Source organism: Alligator sinensis, unplaced genomic scaffold, assembly GCF_000455745.1.
Source record: "Alligator sinensis unplaced genomic scaffold, ASM45574v1 scaffold794_1, whole genome shotgun sequence".
Classification (NCBI taxonomy): domain Eukaryota; kingdom Metazoa; phylum Chordata; order Crocodylia; family Alligatoridae; genus Alligator; species Alligator sinensis.
The window spans coordinates 67520-87107 of NW_005842125.1; the positions used below are offsets into that span (position 1 = coordinate 67520).

The following is a 19588-nucleotide window of genomic DNA, read 5'->3' on the forward strand; positions in this document are numbered from 1 at the left end:
AGCTCTGTGGGGCTAGCGGAGCCACTCAGAGCGCAGCCCTGCCTCTCCCTGCCTCCCATCAGCAGGCTGTATTCTGAGTGGCTCTGCTAGCCCCACAGAGCTGAGCCTGGTGGTGGGAGGGTAGGGAGATCCACTGGCCAGGCCTGCGCTCTGAGCCAGGGCTGCGCTCCAAGCAGCCCCACCACTGGCTCTCTGCTGCCTCCTGCCACCAGGCTCACCTCCGTGGGGCTGCAGAGCCTTCAGCCACCAGGCTGTGCTCACCAACGCTGCACCTGGAGCCAAGGCTGTGCTCCAAGTGGCTCCGCCTGCCCCATGGAGCTCAACCTGCCCTCCCGGCACTGCTGGGCTCCTCCTAGGCATGCAGGCCCCAGATCTGTGCTCAGGATGGCAGGAGGCTGCCACTGCTAGCAAGTGGCACGAGTTTTGCTTTTAGCAGTTTGAGGTGCAGTTTCCCAGAAACCCCTGCACCTATCTCCTTGAAACTTGGCAGGCTTCATGCCCTCAGAAGGGGCTACCATCCCTGTAAGTTTCATCTGAATCAGGCAGTAAATGACAATGTTATAGGCATTTTCATGATTCCCCATTATAGCCTATTGGCAAAACAGCGAAACAGTTTTGACAAAACGAACGGAACAGTGCTTTGAAACAAAACAACAAAACAAAACACTGTCCCTTCAAAATGGCGAAACAGAAGTCAAAACACAGCAGTGCTGTTTCACACAGCCCTAAAGGTTAGCCCTCAGCAGCTGACAGAACAAATGGGGCTGGCCTGGGGTTGCCCTGTACTGATGCATTGCTTATGAAGAGGATAGAGATAGACCGTACTTTGTGACCTCAGGGGACTTTACAAATAGTTATGTCTTGCATTGCAACAAGGGAAACTTAGCACAGATGTTAGGAAGAACATTTTCATTATGTGGATGGTTCAGCACTAGACCACACTGGAAAGTCTACAACCAATCTGGACATCCTTATATTGGACAGGATACTTCCAAGCCTGTTGGTCTTTTATACCTGTCTCTTCTGAACCAGTGATATGGATGAGAGGATATCCATCCCCAGTGTAACCAGCATTAAATGTATGTTTATTATGGGGCTAATGTTACAGCAGGTTGGGCAAGGTTGGACACCTCCAGCTGTGCCTGTAACATTGGAAATATTGCTGTGTTACAGCTGCTCTGTGCTGCAGTGCATTTTCTGTTGAATACTTGAAAAATAATTCCTTATGGAAAGTATCTCTTTTTGTCTCTCTCACATTACTCATTTCTTGGGAAACTAGTACCAGACAATCTCTGCATTACCCACTTGTTGGGCTGTCATAAAAGCACCCAGCCTGATAATAGTTTTCAGCAGTCTGAATACAAATGCTGCTGTCAACACATTGCAAACGAGTTATAAGCCCAGTCACAAATGATTTTTAAAAGAACATAGGGGTTCGGAACCTGACACAGCAAGGCAAGATATCCAAACACAAGTCATCTCCCAAGAAGAGAAGACAGCGGCTGGAAGAGAGAAGTAGCACTCTATGAAAAAAAAATAGAGGGACTGAAATCTGTTCTACTAACAGCAAACAAAGAGCCTGAACAGCATGAATCATACATGGGGAAGGTGGGAAGGGTGGTTAGAAGCTTAGATGCATAGAAATAAGCTAATTAAAAGGTCAGAACTTGAGGGGAATCTGAAAGGCAACAATCTTACCTGCTGTATGTGAGGAAAACAGCCTTGGGAGCTTAGCTTGGGGAGCTGGTTGGGTTTGAAAGCTTCAGCCCACCAGATACAGTGAGCAAATGCAATAGCATGGAAGCAGCCCTAGGTCTCAGTGGGGGGCTGGACACTGCAGTATTCTTGCCTCCCTTCAGGCCCCATTGCCCAAATACTGCAGTAACACCTCTTCAGACTGCCTGCTAGGCCCTGGTCAGTCCACACTGGGGATGGTACAAAGCATCCCCAGTGTGCAGTGTGCAGGTTCACTTCATCCCAGGGTGCAGGGGTGTGTAGAGACCACATGTACCTGGGGCTCACCTGTGCTTCTCCTTCCCTTCCTACCCAGGCCTTCTCCACAGCACATTCTTTACAGGGGTCTGAGATGGACAAGAGCATATGTAATATGAGTGTTGGCTCTGTCTGAATGGGAGTGGGTGGTTGGTTCCAGCTTGGTGAGGAAGCTCCCAGATGATCAGTACCCCCAGGGAGGAAGAATTGAGAAGCAGCTCTGCTTTATTCCTGGGAGTAGAAGGGGATGGAGTGGGGGGTGATCTGTGTAGCTATCAGGAGTGCTGGGGCATAGGCAATTATCCAGGTTAATTTCCAAAACCTGGAACAATCCTGGCCAAATTGAGGAGTGTGAGCAGAAGATTGTGTGCCACAGTGTCTCATCATCTCCCTTCGGGCGGTGTCTGGGTGCCATGGGAGCTCATAGCCAGTGCCATGCTTTTTTCTCATTGTGCAAGCAACACATTCTGGACATCATTACTACATCCAGGTCTGTGGGGCTGCATCTGAATACAGGCAAGGTGAGAGCTTGCTTAGACTGTAGGTTCTGTGGAGCAAGAACTGTCTCTTCTATAGGAGCACTGATACATCGGTCCCATATTGGATCGGCACCAATATAAAGAAAATTAAAAGTATTGGAAATCGACTTTTTTTGCCTGATGTGGGTGATAATGTAGCCGATAAATGCCCCATGCATGCGCACAGTCGCAGCATGCATGGGGCCAGGAGCACAGCCTGGCAGTGTGGAGAGCAGCACCTGGCTGGTAAGTCTGGTGTGGGGGAAGGGGTGGGGGGAAGGAAGGAGCATGAGAGGGGGCAGATCAAGGCCCCTAGGGTGAGGGAGGGAGTGGGACTGGGGCAGGGGGGGCCTGGAATGGAGCTGCAAACAGCTCATCTGGGGTGGGAGGGTGGCTCCTGCTACTGCATGCGCCCCAGGAGGGCATGGGGGTGTGTACCCTAGATCTGTGCATGGGGTGGGATGCTACTGGGGCTGGAGGCTGCACCAGGCTCTTCCCAGCGGGGGCTGGGCTGCGCTGTGCTCAGGGTGGGTGACAGCAGCACTGGGGGTAGAGGTTGGGGGCTATGGCAAATTTTGGGATGGCTGCAGCCCCCTTCCCGTAGACCCATTCCCAGCGCTGCAGCCGCTTGTCCCAAGCACAGTGCAGACCAGACCAGCCCCCACCAGGAAGAGCCCAGCACAGTCCTGGCCCCAGCCCGCCCTGCGTAAGCAGATCCAGGGGTACATGCCCCCCATGCCCTCCCAGGTTCTGTGCCAGGCAGGAACTGCTCTTGTCCCCTGTGCCTCCCTCCTGCGCCCCCCCACCCCCGACAAACTGTTCGCAGCTCCATCCTGTGCCCTGCCCCAGCTGAACAGCACCTGCCCGTGCCCCACTCCCTCACCGCTACCCCCCCCACGCGCCTTCCCTCCCCCAACTCTTCTCCCACACCAGACTTACCAGCCCAATGCTGTCCTCCAGCTGCGTATCGGAAAAGGATCAGTATTAGCCCATATAGCTCCTTAAAAATCGGCCATTGGTATCAGTCCAAAAAATATCTATTGGTGCACCCGTAGTCTCTTCATTACCTATGTGCACACAGCTCCCAGCATGATGGCACCCCGTCCATGATTATGGCCCCTTACAGCTGCCACAGTATACACCATTCACTGTGAAAGCCTGAGTGTGACTGTGAGGAATTGAAAAGTGTGTTTTGCATGACTGTTTATGTACTGGAAGTACAAGGGAGTTCCCTGTGATAGACCTGCGTGCGCACACACTAGAGATAGGTTGTTAAGGATTGGGGTTGATCTAGAACATGACTTGTTTTAACCAGTGCTTTCCTTGATGACACTGATGGGAAAAGCACTTGAACTATGTGTCCCCATCACCATTAAAGTGTTCTTGATGCATACCAATAACCTTACTCCCAGCTTAAGAGTAAACCTTTTTTAATTTCAGAATCCTTTTCCTCTTTTTTATTTGTACCTTGATAATGCCTGAGAGCCCCCATTTGGGATCAGACCCTCCTGTGGTAGGGGCTGTACAGATGAGATACTCTCAGCAGCTGAGGTGCTGTCTGTGATTCTAGGAGTAATGAGAGAGAGAATGAACCTGATGATGTGCTGACTACTTCATAGTAACTAGTTTTGTGTGGTGGGTCAGTCATCTGGGAGCCTGCCCTAGGTGCGTTTCACCCCATGCATGGAGAAGTTTGTAAATGAAAAGGAAAACAGGCTGAAGAAGTTAGGCCATTTCTCTGTTTCTAGTAGCCTGTGCTCAGCATTGCAGTAAGGAAGGGTTGGGGAGTTGTCCATACCTGATTGCAGATGTGGCTACTGTTGATTTGACACTGAACCAAAAACTAGGGTCTGGCTTGGATTTGGACCAAGAAAACTCCTGGCTTGCAGTACCCTTATATACAAACCCCATTTATTGCAATTGCACACAGTCTTTTATTATTTGAACTGTGGTAGTACCTGAGGCCCTAAGTAGGGACTATGCCAGGCATTTTTGCATAATTATTATAGGTTTTGGTTTGGCTCATCTTGCAGATGTGATATTCACCATTTGCAAGCTGCTTGTTCCAGGGTGGAGGAAGAAAAAGGTCTTGACACATAAGATTAGTTTTGATTATATTTCATCTTTCAGAGCTTCTGCCAACTCTCTGTATAACAGGATTCTCTAGAGAAGCTCCAGATTTTTCCTTTCACGCAATATCCAGAAAAATGGAATTTCCCTTTGATACACAGAGTACTAAATACAAGTCCAGAACGATGGCTCAAGTGGCAATATTTTCCACTTCATTGTCATTGTCTATTGAAATACAAGTTAAAAAAGGACCCTATGCTGAAGTCAGAGAATAACCCTTTAAATAAAGTTCAAGTGATTTATTAATCCCCATTGAGGAATTTTATTGACTAAAGTTACCAATGCATCCATCCTTTTAAGATTATGGAGTTGATCCAAAGTGTGATGGGACTGCTATTCTATATAACCTAACTCAGTGACCCGAAGTATAAAATTTTCTCTAGAAACATCTGTTTTCTTCTCTTGCCAAGGGGATGTCACAGTGCTGGTTGCTTTGAATAATTTTAGACATGCAAGACTATCTGACTGGCCCCAAAGAGGAAATCTATTGAATAAGGGCAGGGGGGATATTTTTGTTCTTTGGATTAAAACAACTACTCCCTGCAATAAGTAACCATGACTTAGAAAAACAGCGTAGTATTTATTTGTATGTTTATGCATTACAAAATTTCTCCTTGAATTCAAATTGTAAAAAGAAATTAGAACATTCCAGATGTACCTATAATAAGAAAAAGGATGCTGTGTCAATCTGTTATCATATCAGATTTAGCACATCTCATTTTATTTATGACCTGGTCTGAAGCAACATAACACCCAAGCAAAATAGTTAGACATTGACTAAGTTGTGTTCTGGTTAAAGATGCGGAATGAGCATAAATTCACTTTAGTTTGGCTGCATACCTAGTAAAATTCTCTTCTAAAGGGTTACCATCGCTGTATCTAGTGGTATGCGATGAAATGGCTCCTGTATTCACTTTAAAAAACACCTCTTTTTCTAATTTTCTAACAGCCTGAATAATAAGAGTGCTAAAACCAGCCTCTATTAGTCTTGAAGCAGGCTTTCCCTCAGCGCAGCACACTTGCAGTTCTAAGGAACTGTATCTGCCTCTGTAGCAGTGGGAACTTCTTGTAGCACCATTGTCTTCTGTAACCTAAAAAGCCTCAGTCTATTTCAGTCTCTCCATGCACAAGGGACACTGTGTTAACTAATCCTTCCTTAACACCCCTGTACTTTTTGCTATCACCCTTTCAAAATAAACTGGAAAGAACCATGGTATCGCAGGTGATGTAACTCATTGTAACCTATACAATAGTATTAGAATATTTTTCAGAATTGTGTTTCATGCAGTTTCCTGTTCATTGTGATATTGGTTGCTACAAACTAAGCAGAGGATTTTTCGGATGTGTCCTCGGCAACACCCAAGTCGTTTTGCTGAGCAGGTGGAGTTACTTTAGGACCCAGTAAAGTGCATATAAGGTTCAAAGTCTGCCAATAACTGCTAGGATAGCTCACATTTATCACCCCTGATTTTCATCTGCCTTTGAGCTGCCTTGGTCTCCTAGCTTTTTTTTTGCCAGGATTTTCACAGTTTTTGCCAATCTTGAGTCATCTAAATAATTTTGCCATGTTTGCAGTTTTTTCCTAATTCTTTGCTCTTGTTCTCTTTCCCAGGCAGCCTAGCCTGCGTTCTGATGGGCAGAAGCCATTTCAGTTTAGCATGACATATGGTCATTTGCATGTAATCATAGCTTGGGACAATCAGGTATTTGAGTCCCCGAGGCCACTATGTATTCTTCTTTTGGAATGACCAAGGTGAATCATTCTCAGGAGTTGGCATCTGACTATTAAACATTATGTTCAGCACTGCTGCTTGTGCCATCTGTTAGGCTTTTGTGGTATACCAGCTCTCTAATATAGCAAGAAACAGGAAGAAGGAAACTTTCATTAAGAAAAAGATGCTGTGTTCTAAACAGGATTTCAAAGTACATTTACTGTTACAGGACATGTAAGCAGACTCCTCGGAAACAATTGGTGGACATGATTTTTATCTTGGTCATCCTGTCATGATCCATCCTGTTTCCAGTGAAATTTGAGCAGCGTGTACTTTTATGTGGGATGGTGTGCAGTACACTTAGGGCAGCTGAGATAGTGATCAGCTCCAATGTGGTGTTTGCTGTTCTTATTGTGACCTGGTAGAAGTTAAAAGAGCTGGTGGATAGTGTACAGGATTGGCTTCCCGGAGCCTTGGGTTCTATTTCCAACTTTGCTACTGACCTTCTGGGTAAGCTGGGCAAGTTATTTCACCTCCTAGTGCCTCAGTTTCCCTATCTTTGAAATGGAAATACTATCATAATAGTCACTTTAGTATGCTGAAATCTAGTGAAGAAAAGCATTGTATATGATCTAAGCACTATAACAGTCTTCATTGCAACCTTCTCTTCTCAGTCTTGTGTGACTTGCTTTGAAACTTTCCATGCTCATTTTGTGCCTTTTTATTCACACTTTAATGAAAGACATAAGGATTAGCAGAGTGAAAATATACAATCAGAAACTTTAACCATCCTTACAGCAAAGACAGTTTGGAATGGGAAGCTAGAGGAATATAACATGGGAATAGCCCTCATGGAGGGAGGACATATTCTTGATAAAATAAAGAACTAGTTTTCATTTGAAAAGGATAAAATGACCATGCTCACGTTTTTTCACTGAGCGTCGTTGTACACCTATGGGTGACTGCTCTTTGCATTTATGCACAGCTAAGAGGGCTTTTCAGTCAGCCAACCTGTAACTAAGGGTCAGATTGTTTTACCTGGTGGGCATCTAAGTGGACTTCCGCCATCTAAGTGTAGTTCTATCCTGTGAATTCATTAATATATGGAATCCATTAATATATCTATTTCTATAATGTACTGTACCACCTTTTGACCCTTAAGACTGAGTCACAAAAGTGCAGCTGGGAAAAAGAGTGGAGGAGAAGGACTTACTCACTTTTTACATTGACTGTTTTCAGGGACTTCCATCAGGTGGAATAGAATTGTACTCTAGGAACTCAACTCCCCTTACACACCTAATAGGTGGAATAGAATCTGACTTGTCCTCTGCTGAAGTCCCCAGGCAGAACCAGGACCTGTCTTTAGTGCCTCAATGATTGTGTAAGTGTAGTGGCCAAGGGTCCAGATGGGTGGGAGGGAGCCCAACTCTGGAAGGAAAGTGAGCAAGAGATGGGCTCCCTCCTAAGGTATACAAAAATAAATTATTCATGGGTACATAGTAGGTGCTTTTTAGCTAAAGAAAGTCCAGACCTTTTTGATATATTTAATTACATGATCACATGCTATTTCTCTGGTATTAAGACTCTCATATTGCATATTCTTGAGGGCCAGATGTAAGAATACACATATACCTTCAGTTCCTAGCTGAGCACTTGTACAGCTGTCAACTGTATGACTTTATTTACTTAATGTACACATTCAATATGGAATAGACCAATGGAACTGAACCTTTTGGCCCTGCAGGCCAGAATGGTGTAAGGCTAGTTTGTGGGCCAAATTGAGCCCTGGGGCCTGATATGGTCCCCTCCCACCCCTGTGTGCTGGAGTTAGGCCCTGGATGCCTGGCACCACCCCGTTTTGCATCAGGATTGGGCTCTTGGCATCCAGCACCACCCCTTCCCACCCCCTGCATTCTAGGATTGGGTACTGGGGCCTGGCAGTGTTCCTGCCAGCCCTGCACACTGAAATCAGGACTCCAATGCACTGCATATGGCCCAGGGCACTCCATAGGTTTTGAAACTTGGCAGCCAGGGAATGGTGCCATCACTCCCCCTCCCCAAATTTCTGGACCCGTGGGGAGCCCCGCAAGTCAGTTGATGTGGCACTCCAGACCCTGAAACAGACTTGTGCAAGGAGTATGGATATACTTGAAGTCTAAAAAGATTTCTGAATTCATTTTGTAGTAATAACAAATTGGCAAAAATATGAGACAGTTACATTTATTGGAGAATTTTACATTAAATTTCAAGATTTATTTCACTGAAAATTTGAAATTGAAAACAATTCTACCAGCTGTACTACATGATGGTATGTTAATAAAAAATTGAACAAGGAGAATATTACTTCAGAAATTAACATTAACACGTGCATGCATTTAGAATTTTCCATATTTATTCAAATACAAGACAAGGTCCCCCCACCCACATTCAGTGATGGAAGCCCATCATCTTGGACTCAGGTACAGAGTTGGGGGGCAGGCAGCTGCTATGGTTCTGGCCCCAACCCACACTCAGTATCAGGGTTGGAGCTGTGGCCTCTGCCTTTCACCCCACACTGCCTCTCCCTCCCTGCCTTCACCTCTGTTGCCTCTGTCCCTTGTGCTACCTCTTCCCCCTGCCTTCCCCTCTCCTCCTTCCCCATTGCTTGTCCTCAGTCATGACTGCCTCCACTTCCTGCCCCCCTATGCTGTTTTCCCTGCTGCAGAGGTAGGGGGGATGAATTGAAACCAACCTTCTAATAATTAGAGTCTAAGACACAGCAAATTTAACACATGTCTATATTTTCTATATCTAGAATCTAATTATGGGTGGGGGGGGTCCTCTCATATTCAAAGTAGTCTTGAGTTTGGGTAAATATGGATAGCCTAGTTCCAGTGGTATTATGATTCTCCTGTCGGATAAGTGATATGCAGCTCACTGAACATGTATAACAGGTCAAAATGTTTACAACTGTTTTTTGGTAAAGAAGTTTGATTTGGATAACACTTCTTCCCATTCTGTCTGCAGGTTGGAAAGCACTTGGAAGCTGGCCAGAGAAAGCTACCATGCTGAAATTAAGTAACTCCTCCACCTTCCCTTCAGGCTTTCATCTTTTCAGTATTGTGGCACTTCTGTTGTTCCATGTGGACAAAGTGCTGGCAGAAAGCCCAAGTGAAGAGCCTGCCAATAAATCAGAATGTTCTGGTTCATATATTTGCAAGAAGGGCATCATTTTACCAATATGGGAGCCCCAAGACCCTTCATTTGGTGATAAAATTGCGAGAGCTACAGTGTATTTTGTAGCTATGGTCTATATGTTCCTAGGGGTATCCATCATTGCTGACCGCTTCATGTCCTCTATAGAAGTCATTACATCTCAGGAGAGGGAGATAACAATCAAGAAGCCCAATGGTGAGACCAGCAAAACCACAGTGAGGATTTGGAATGAGACTGTTTCCAACTTAACATTGATGGCTCTGGGCTCTTCAGCACCTGAGATTCTTCTTTCTGTTATAGAAGTGTGTGGTCATGGTTTCACAGCAGGAGATCTTGGGCCCAGCACCATTGTGGGAAGTGCTGCTTTTAACATGTTCATCATCATAGCAATTTGTGTCTACGTGGTCCCTGATGGTGAGATAAGGAAGATTAAGCACCTACGAGTGTTTTTTGTTACAGCAGCTTGGAGCATCTTTGCCTATACTTGGCTTTACATTATTTTATCTGTCTCATCTCCTGGGATTGTGGATGTCTGGGAAGGCTTGCTTACTTTTTTCTTCTTTCCCATCTGTGTGGTGTTTGCATGGGTGGCAGACAGAAGGCTTTTATTTTACAAGTATGTCTACAAGAGGTATAGGGCAGGCAAGCAGAGAGGCATGATCATTGAACATGAAGGTGATAGGCCATCATCCAAAGCTGACATTGAAATGGATGGAAAAGTGATTAATTCCCATGTAGAGAACTTCTTGGATGGTACTCTGGTTCTAGAAGTTGATGAGAAGGACCAAGATGATGAGGAAGCCAGGAGGGAAATGGCTCGGATCCTGAAGGAACTGAAGCAGAAACACCCTGACAAAGAAATAGAACAACTAATTGAGCTAGCCAACTATCAAGTCCTGAGTCAACAGCAGAAGAGTCGAGCCTTTTATCGTATTCAGGCCACTCGACTAATGACTGGAGCGGGCAACATCCTGAAGAGGCATGCTGCTGACCAAGCTCGGAAAGCAGTCAGCATGCACGAGGTCAACAGTGAGGTGGCGGAAAATGACCCTATCAGTAAGATTTGCTTTGAGCAGGGCACCTACCAGTGTCTAGAGAACTGTGGCACAGTTGCACTGACCCTCATTCGGCGGGGTGGCGATCTGACTAACACAGTGTATGTTGATTTCCGAACAGAAGATGGCACAGCCAATGCCGGATCTGACTATGAGTTTACTGAAGGCACTGTGGTTTTCAAACCGGGGGAGACACAGAAAGAAATCCGAGTCGGCATAATTGATGATGATATCTTTGAGGAGGATGAGAACTTCCTTGTTCACCTCAGCAATGTGAGGGTAAGCTCTGAAGCCTTGGATGAGGGCATTCTGGAAGCCAACCATGTAGCAACGCTGGCCTGCCTGGGCTCCCCCTCTACTGCCACAGTGACCATCTTTGATGATGATCATGCTGGCATCTTTACCTTTGAGGAGCCTGTCACTCACATCAGTGAGAGTGTTGGAACCATGGAAGTGAAAGTGCTAAGAACATCTGGAGCCCGAGGAAATGTTATCGTGCCCTACAAAACCATTGAAGGCTCAGCCAAAGGCGGAGGAGAAGACTTTGAGGATACTTGTGGAGAGCTTGAATTCCAGAATGACGAGATTGTGTAAGTACCTTTTTTAAATCTAGTTTGCTTATATAAAATTAAACACACAGTTGATCATATGGTGTTCAGGAGGCATGTACCATCATGCTCTACTTGCATTGTTGCAAGTCCTGAATGGCCTTGAGTGCCTATGGGAGCCCCCAGTATACTAGAAATGTTGTGTTGTTATTGCACTAGCATGTCAGAAGATAGAGTACCTGTGTATGTTGCATTCTGTGTACCCTATATGGAGGAAGGGGCTCATGGATTCATGGAGGGACACATAACCACTTGGTCCTCAAACAGCAGATCCATGTGATCTCGTCCCCACAACGGAAGGACTGGTATCACCAATACTCACCTACTAGCAATGGGACTGGGTTTCCAAGACACAAGTACAGGAGCTGTGTAATCTGTCCCTTGTGCTTGTGGGGTGTGAGTGCACATAGAATCAGGCTCAGCCTTCTGTTTGCTGTGTTTCTCAGGGTGACTCCTTGGTGTTTATTCTGAAAGATATCATATGCAGCACCTCTTTAAAAGTTCTTGTACATTTGTAAAGCCTGCAGACTGTTGTGAAGGAACATGACCATGTGGGGTGGGAGGATAAGAGCAACCACATCTGAGCTGACAAGTGGAAAAGGGTTTAGAAGGAAATGATTCTGATAAGCATTTCCTTGTGACCAGTGGAAAATTTATTACCTCAGCATATTTATCACTTTGTAGAGAAGGAAATAGCGAAAAAGGCTACATTGGAAAACTTATCCTGCAATAGGCTCCAGAGAGAGAACTCTCTGCCCTAGTCTATCTCGGGGAGGGGCAGAGGATGGAAAGACCACAAAACCTGGTCAGCTTGAGTACTACTGTGTCCTCAGGTGGGGCACCCATGAACAGTAGTCTCCATTGCACAACCTTTCCCAACCCCCTCCACCACCAGAGAATGTGGAGCAGTTCCTGGCAGAGTGTGGGGCATACTCAAGAGAAACCCAGGGTTTGGATTGAACCCAGTGCTAAATATTACTCTTTTTTTTTTCCTTTTTTTTAAGAGACTAGACATTTCCAGTAGGAGCAGATGGAGTATGTATTATGTTTCCTACATTATCTCTTTTCTGAAGGTACAGGGAAAAGTATTTAAAAAAAGAGCAAGGATTAACACTTTTTTTCAATAATGTTATTTTAATATGTATACAAAGTGCCAGACAGTGCTCAGGGGAATGAAATCAGGATGTCTTCCCCCTACCTGTTTGTAACTGTATGAAGACTTCACCGCAGCTGTGTTGTGGATGGTCTAAGTTGTGTTTGTGTATTTGCTGTTCTTGAGTGGTCAAGAATAGGGTATAGCTATAATAGAGAGTAGAGGGATTCTGGGTCAAATTAGTGGACTGTAGATTATTCTGCCAGAAACGGGTCAGTGTCTATGAAGACAGGATATGTTAGCATAGTGGAATTAAGGAACTTTGGGGACATTTTTAATCAGGCCATTTTAGTATCAGAATGAGTGGTAGCAAAATCAGGCTACTGCAGCAACATGTTAGGCTGGGATTGGATTTAGAATTAATTTCCTTTTGACACATTTACACAAAATAATTGTGTGATGTGCAACTATGTGATCCGAAGCTTAAAGACTGTTGACAAATCCTCACCTGGCTTTCTTAATTGACTGTATGCCACCACTATGGCCACAGGCTTTCTGCTGCCTCCTTCATGAAGGGTACAGTTGAATCATTTTTCTCTTGTTAACTATGTGAGTGCTTGGTTTCTGGTCTGGTCCTTGGGATACTGGGGTAGGTACAGTCCCTCTTCCCATCCTCTGTATTTTGTACTTACCTGTTGCATTTTACAGATGTATGACTTGTAGTTTTTGGTCTCTTGTAGCTATTCTTTAGGTTTGTCACAAACAAAATAACTAAGGGGTTTGCCATAGAGAAGAGTTGAAAGGATGTGGTTTGATCACTTCAGTGATCTTCCTGAGGCAAAATTGCTGTGCTTCTGTTTCTCCTTGGCATTAAGTAAGACCAGTTCAGTACGTACAGTAACTGTCATTACTAGTCAACTGCACACACCCTGTCTGCAAGGGGAGATCACCTCTTTTTTAAAAAACGCAGCCAGGGGCTATTCAGATGCTATGGAACAGTCTCATCAGGCTACTACCAGCTTCACCTCATCAGAGCCTGTTTCTTGGGAAGGACAGACCGCACAGGGCCTGCTGCACAGAAATATCACTCTGTCCTAGCTTCTTTGGGAAGCCAAATATTACCAGGGAGATGGCCTCTAAGAGTCACTATCCCATCATAGGCTACTATATTGAGCAGGCCTCTAAGAGTCACTATCCCATCACAGGCTACTATACTGAGCAGCAGGCTATTGTACTGAGAGGAGACTGATCACCTGTGGTTGACATGTTGTTGTTTTTCACCTTTAGAGGGAAAAATTATGACTCAGAACAGGGATACACAGAATAACTAGCCAATCTGGCTGAGAATTAGGCCACAGTTTTTTCAAACATGGGGCGGGGGGCTAGAAGTCAGTTTCCGATATTCAACCTCAGGCACCTGAACAGGGGAGTGGGGCTGGATTTGCAGAATTAGTGTGCACCCGGCAGCTATGATCTGCTTCTGCAAATGTAACGCCACCACACTGGGTGCCTCAGCTCAGGCTTCCCTCTTTGAAAATCGAGGCCTACTTTGAATAAATCCTTATTTCCATCTGAATACTCTGATGACCAGGGATCCTGGTTTCTCTGATTTAAAAAAAAATAAATCTGCAGTTTTCAGTTTAGAAAAAGTAACCCCAAATCCACATTGTTCCATGATTAAAATGACACACCACTAATATCTATGTATATATTAGTGGTGTTTCATTTTAATCATGGAACAATGTGGATTTTGGGTTACTTTATTTTAAACTGAAAATTGGGGATTATTGTCAATCAGAGAAAACCAGGAATCCTTTCTGATCAGGCACTGGAAGCCTGTTTACATGTCAGCCTATTTGTTAGGATTGTGGCATAGCTAATTAGAACTATATTAAATACTGTAATGGCATGGCTTGCTCAGCCCAATCAGAGTCTAAGATTTCAAGATTCACTTGCCCACTGGTGGCTAGTAGGTCTGTCCTTATGAGGCTTTATTGGTCTTGCTAATAGTCCGGGATGCTGTTCCAACTGTGATGCTCTAGATTTTATTGATTAGTTTAAGATAAAGTCAAGATAAGCAAAGCTGGCTAAGATAAATATATCTATCTATGTGACACTGACTGCTAAGATGGGGCAGGCCTGGAGAGAGCAAAGATATAATAAAACTGTACTGAAATGTCTAATATTAGAGCTCTGGCTGTAGCCTACAAGTCCCTCAGAAATTGGGAATAGCCAAGGGGGCTTAGTTCTTTTGAAAACTAGGCCCTCAGTATTGCACAGGCAGAATGCTCCCAGAAGGCTCAATTACATAAAGCATTGTTTGTTTATGGTATCCAGCGAGACTTCCCTGTTTTGAAATGCATTGGTATCCCTGTCCCCTAAAGGGCAGGAAATAGCTGTAGTACAAAGTGGAAACTGTTATTCTTGTGGGCATTTAACCTGGCTTTCACTCTTGTGCTGGCAAAGCAAACCCCACACTACCTAGGTGTGCCCTTGAATCAGCAATGCCAGTCTTGTACAGCATATACCTACCACAGCATTGCTTTTGTTATTTCTCCTGACATAGCACTGATGGGCAGGCATCAGAGGGACCCTGGATTTTACAGGTGTAAGTTAGCAATCAGGAGAAAGCAGCCTCTAAATATGTATTACAAGGAATGGTGTATTTGGATATTTCTATGCCACAAGACACTATAGGTCATTAATGTTTTAGAGAGTAAATACTGTAGTAGCAAAGAATCACTTTATAAATGTTAACGTATAGGAGGCTGAAGCAGCAAAATGTTCTTTCTCCTTATCTCTTCTCCTCTCCCTGCCCCTCCCTCCCACAGTCATTTTATACAAAGCAAGGAATGGAAGTACTATAGGGGTTTTCTTCAAGAGGCTGACTCTAACCTTATCTTATATCCCTGTATAGAAGTAAAGCTTTCTTAATCAGTTATGCCATCAGGGCCTGGGACTATCCACCTCTCTGCCCATAAGAATTGCCTTAATGGAGCAGGTCAGCATTTTGTTTAGTGCAGGAGTGGCTTGAGCAAAACTGTTGGCACAGGCAGCTTCTTTGTGCCTTGCAGCAGATTGAGGAGGGATTAGGGAACTCAGTAGGCATTTCTATACTTTTATTAATGTGTCTTTTTTACTGCACATTAAGTATAGTACCTGTAATAGCAGGACTAACTCAATGCACAGTAACCAGCGCTATTGCGCAGTAGCACCAGCACACAGTAGAATTAGTCTACTGTTCATTTAGTTTCTTGTGTAGATGCACCCAGTGGTAGGTAGGTAGGGCACAGAGCAGAGAAACAAATCCAGGGGAAGGAGATCAGAGTGGTATGTGGGGAGGGTGTGGGGCTCACCTTGTAGCCCCCCTGCCAAAAAGTTTGGCCTCCACTTTTCTACTTACCTTGTAGCCCACCTGCCAAAAAGTTTGGCCTCCACTGGTTTAGTGGATTTTGTTCATGGAAAGCAAAACCAGATGATTCAAATGTAGTCCAGTATAATTGCTCAGTGCTCTTCTTCATGTGGTAGATATTCTGTGGGCCACAGCTGATGAGATCAGTTTATGTCCTGGGGGCATGAGAAATGACACTGCTGCTGAGTTTGTCTGTAAAGTTGCCTGGAAAAGCAGCAGCTCTGATATGGTAAGTGGTTTTTCCAGAGATCAGGTTAAAACCTTTCTGCTACCAGCTTTAGTCTGCCTTCTTCACCCCAACATCTTTAATAGGAAAAAGGATATGGAATTATTGTTTTGTGGTCAATACAATATCAATCATGCAGACTATCATGTTTTATCAGAGAGAAAGAGAGATGCTGCTCAAAGATGCAGAATTACATGTACTGAAATTTCATACTTACTGTCAGGCCAGACCAGCTCAGATGATGTTGGGTAGTTTTGTTTAGTTAGATTTATAATACCCTTATAAAAAGTATCTGTTGCAGTCTCAGGGGTGAAATTATGGCCCCACTGAAGTCAGCTCACCCGAGTTGGTTTTGGCACTTCTTTAAAACACACATCATAGCAGAGATAAACCTACCAGCCAAATGCCCTCAGAGATCAAATGCCAGCCAAACACTAACAGTGTTTAAGAGAAAATGCTCATGTGTCCACAAACCATCTCTCTCCAAAGGCTCCAGTGAAAATAAATATATGCTTTATAGTGTGTCCTGAAGGTCAGTGAATATGGCAACTTTGGACCAAATAGCACTGCATGTTTTAAGTTTTCTAAAAAACTCAGGAGACCTGTTTCTAAAGAAGTAAAAACAAAACCATATTGGCTCAGATCACTTTTCCATCTAGCTGAGAGTTGTGTCTGGCAGTAGCCAGGGCCTGCAGCTTCAAAGAAAAAACATAAAGCCCCCAGTAGAGTTGGTTGTGCAATAGTGCAGTTACAGAGCAGACAGTAGGAGGTATTTCCTGATTCAAAACAAACATTTTGTTAAACTGGGTCAAAGTTGACACAACAAACATCCCCTATGGAGGTTTTATGGTTGGTACTTAGCAGAGAAGACAGTCTTCTCTCTTGGACATGCACCTGGTGGAATCCCTAGTTTGGGGAAAGGGTGGTAGGAGGCAGGGGGGGGGAGGTTAAAACACCAGGGGAACAACAGCAACCAACTCAGCATCCCAAGGAAAATCTTAACACTGAGCCAGATTGTGCTGTGCTGTCTTTGGTTCGGAAGCATTTCATTCTGGTGCTCACAGTCTTCTGTAGTTGGGCAGGACTGCTCGGGGGAGGAAGGTACTGCTTTTGGGTGCTGGAATCTGGTCTTAGTTTCTTGGTAGAATTTCTTCAAGCAGAGTCCTTCCTTTGAGCAACTACCAATCCCTTTATATAATTGACAGGGTAACATGAAACAGTGGTCATCAAACACAACTGCTGCTTGATTGCTGCTGAGCCTAAATATGCCTTGTATACAAGAGGAGTGGGACTTCCATCCTGTTACAACCTGGGTATTTCCTCTGAAAGCCTTGCCAATCCCATATGGCATCCCTTTGGTTGTAGCTTTTTGTGCCCAGGCAACTGATGTTCAGGTTATGCCCAGAAGCACAAGGTGGAGTATCTCTTATGCATTTGTGTCTTAGCTGTGGGTGATATTTTTATACATGTAAAATGTCTAATCTACTTCTGAACCCTTCTGAAACAGTTTAGTTCAATATCATGTGGAGATAACTTCCTCTTACCAGCTCTAATTTTGTCTCCTACTCAGTTCGTTGGGTGACCCCTACTCTTGTGTTATGAGAAAAGGGAAATGGGATAATGTGATCAGCATCCGTTTTACCATTTGGTATATTATGGCCCTCTCCTTTTTTTTAAGCGGAACCAGAGTTCCTAAGGGAGGCTGCTTGCATTGATGGATGGTGAATTCTATTGGCTGGTGAGCTGCACTGCATGTTAGCTGCTGCTTTGTGGCAGCTTAGATTGATGCTTCAATAAAACTAAGATTAAATAAGATAAACCCCAGATATTTCTGCAAAAGGTTTGCTTTCAAAATTTTGGTTTTCTTGATACATAAAATCAGATTTTTTCAAGACAGATCGAGCCAGGGGAAAAAAAGAAAACATCCTACCTGTTTTACAATTAAAGGAAAAATTGTCACCAAAGGCAATCCAGCTGGGTATATTTGTGTTTTTCAGTGTGTGGCATTTCAGATCTCCCTCTGATATATTAAGTTATAAAGAACTGTTTCATACAGATGGAGCTCTATTTTATACTATCTAGAACTGATAGCAAAGACATTTCTAGAGGGCTTTGGAGTTAGAGCAGGTTATTCTCTGGACTCTGTTCATAAAGGGTCAAATTCTTCTGAGACTTGGAAGGGACCTCTGTTAAGAAATCTTCCCTGGGGCTGTGAGTGGAATATCTCCATTTGGGGCATCTCTTCTCTTCTTCTCTGTCTTGCAAAATGGGTATCTGTGCTGGGCATACAGCCTGGGAGTAAGGGGTAAGACTGTCACAAACTTTTATGTAGTTCGAGTGGCCTAAGGCACTATGGGAGAAGTGCTGAAGAGCTATAAATATTGTTTCAGCATCAGCCTTGGAGTGATGGATTGAGCCTGCATCAAACCAATGGGAGCTTGATTTCTAGTGCTTGAAATTGTGCACCTGGAATTCTGTTCCCCTTTGTACATCTAAACGGTGAGTTCTTAGCTGTGTAAATGTTGAAAGTTTGACTTGCACACAGGTTGCAATGCTATTTTCCTGGCACTGTGGATGCATAAGGGTGCATACATAGATCAAGTAAATGCAGGAGGTTATGAGCTGGCCAGGCATGGACACGGCTCTGTACACTCACTGATTCTGGAGACTTACCAGTGTCTAAGGAACGAAACTGTAAGCAGCCCAAAACCTATGAGTAGTGGGTGTTGAACTGAGGAGGACCCTTTTATGTGTTATTTCCCATAACTGAGTAGTTGGGACACTTGCCTGGGAAGCTGGAGACTCAGATTCTAGACCCTATCACGTAGAGGGGCTTGAGCCTGTATCTCTTTAGATTTCCCAATACAACACAGTTGACTCCTATGCCACAGGTCAGGCATTCTCTAATACTGCCTCTGGTGCTCCTTTTGAAGTTGCTGCTCAGTCAAGAGAGGGAGGTACGTGGAGTAGGGGGAAAAAAAAAGTAAACTAAAGGGTGTGTGGTTGCTGTTCTGAAAGCTTGGGGGCCCTAGTTCTAGTCTGGGGACTTGCTTCCAGTACTGCAGAAACTACTGTATTGCACTGCTCTCCATCCATTTTATCCAATGACTAGTAAATGCAGAGCAGAGGCTCGGCTTCAAAAGGTGCACTGGAGGGGAGTCTGGATTGCACCTGACCTTAGAGTGCTGTGGTGAGTAGTCAAAGAGACTCAGCCCACAAACTCCCTCTGGGTGACTGTAGGTCTAGAACCCAGGTCTCCAGCTTACCTAGGTAAGGTGTCCAAGCCACTCTTCTGTTGAGGCTTAAACAAAGGGCAGATGTTCCTTCTCTCTCTCTTTTTATATAAGAACTTACATGTACGGGCTTGTGAGGCCCAAAAATGACTGGTAGACATCTAGAAAACTGTTCCGTAGATGAGCAAAGGAAAATAAAATTCTACCTCTGGTGGGCATATCCTGTGGGAGGGTTCACATTCACAGAGCGAGCAAAGCATGTTGCTGGCCAGTTACTTGTGTATGTGCCTGATTTGCATAGGCATTGACCTGTTGGTGTGGTAATTATCCTTGCTGATTTGAACACCTGATGGCACGTGCCCAGGTCAAGTGACTGGCAGCCTCATGGACTGTCATGATTTCGGCAGACAAAGG

At 44.5% G+C, this 19588-nt stretch overlaps 1 protein-coding gene across 10 annotated transcripts in view; it reads left to right on the forward strand.

Annotated features, from left to right (window-relative positions):
- Positions 1-19588, forward strand: part of SLC8A1 (solute carrier family 8 member A1) — a 348746-nt gene that overhangs the window by 40930 nt on the left and 288228 nt on the right. For all 10 annotated transcript variants that reach the window (XM_025205697.1, XM_025205695.1, XM_025205692.1 and 7 more), the window contains one exon: positions 9359-11192. In XM_025205697.1, coding sequence (XP_025061482.1) covers positions 9397-11192 — 1796 coding nt within the window. In that variant the 5' untranslated portion in view covers positions 9359-9396. The remainder of the gene's footprint in view (positions 1-9358; positions 11193-19588) is intronic.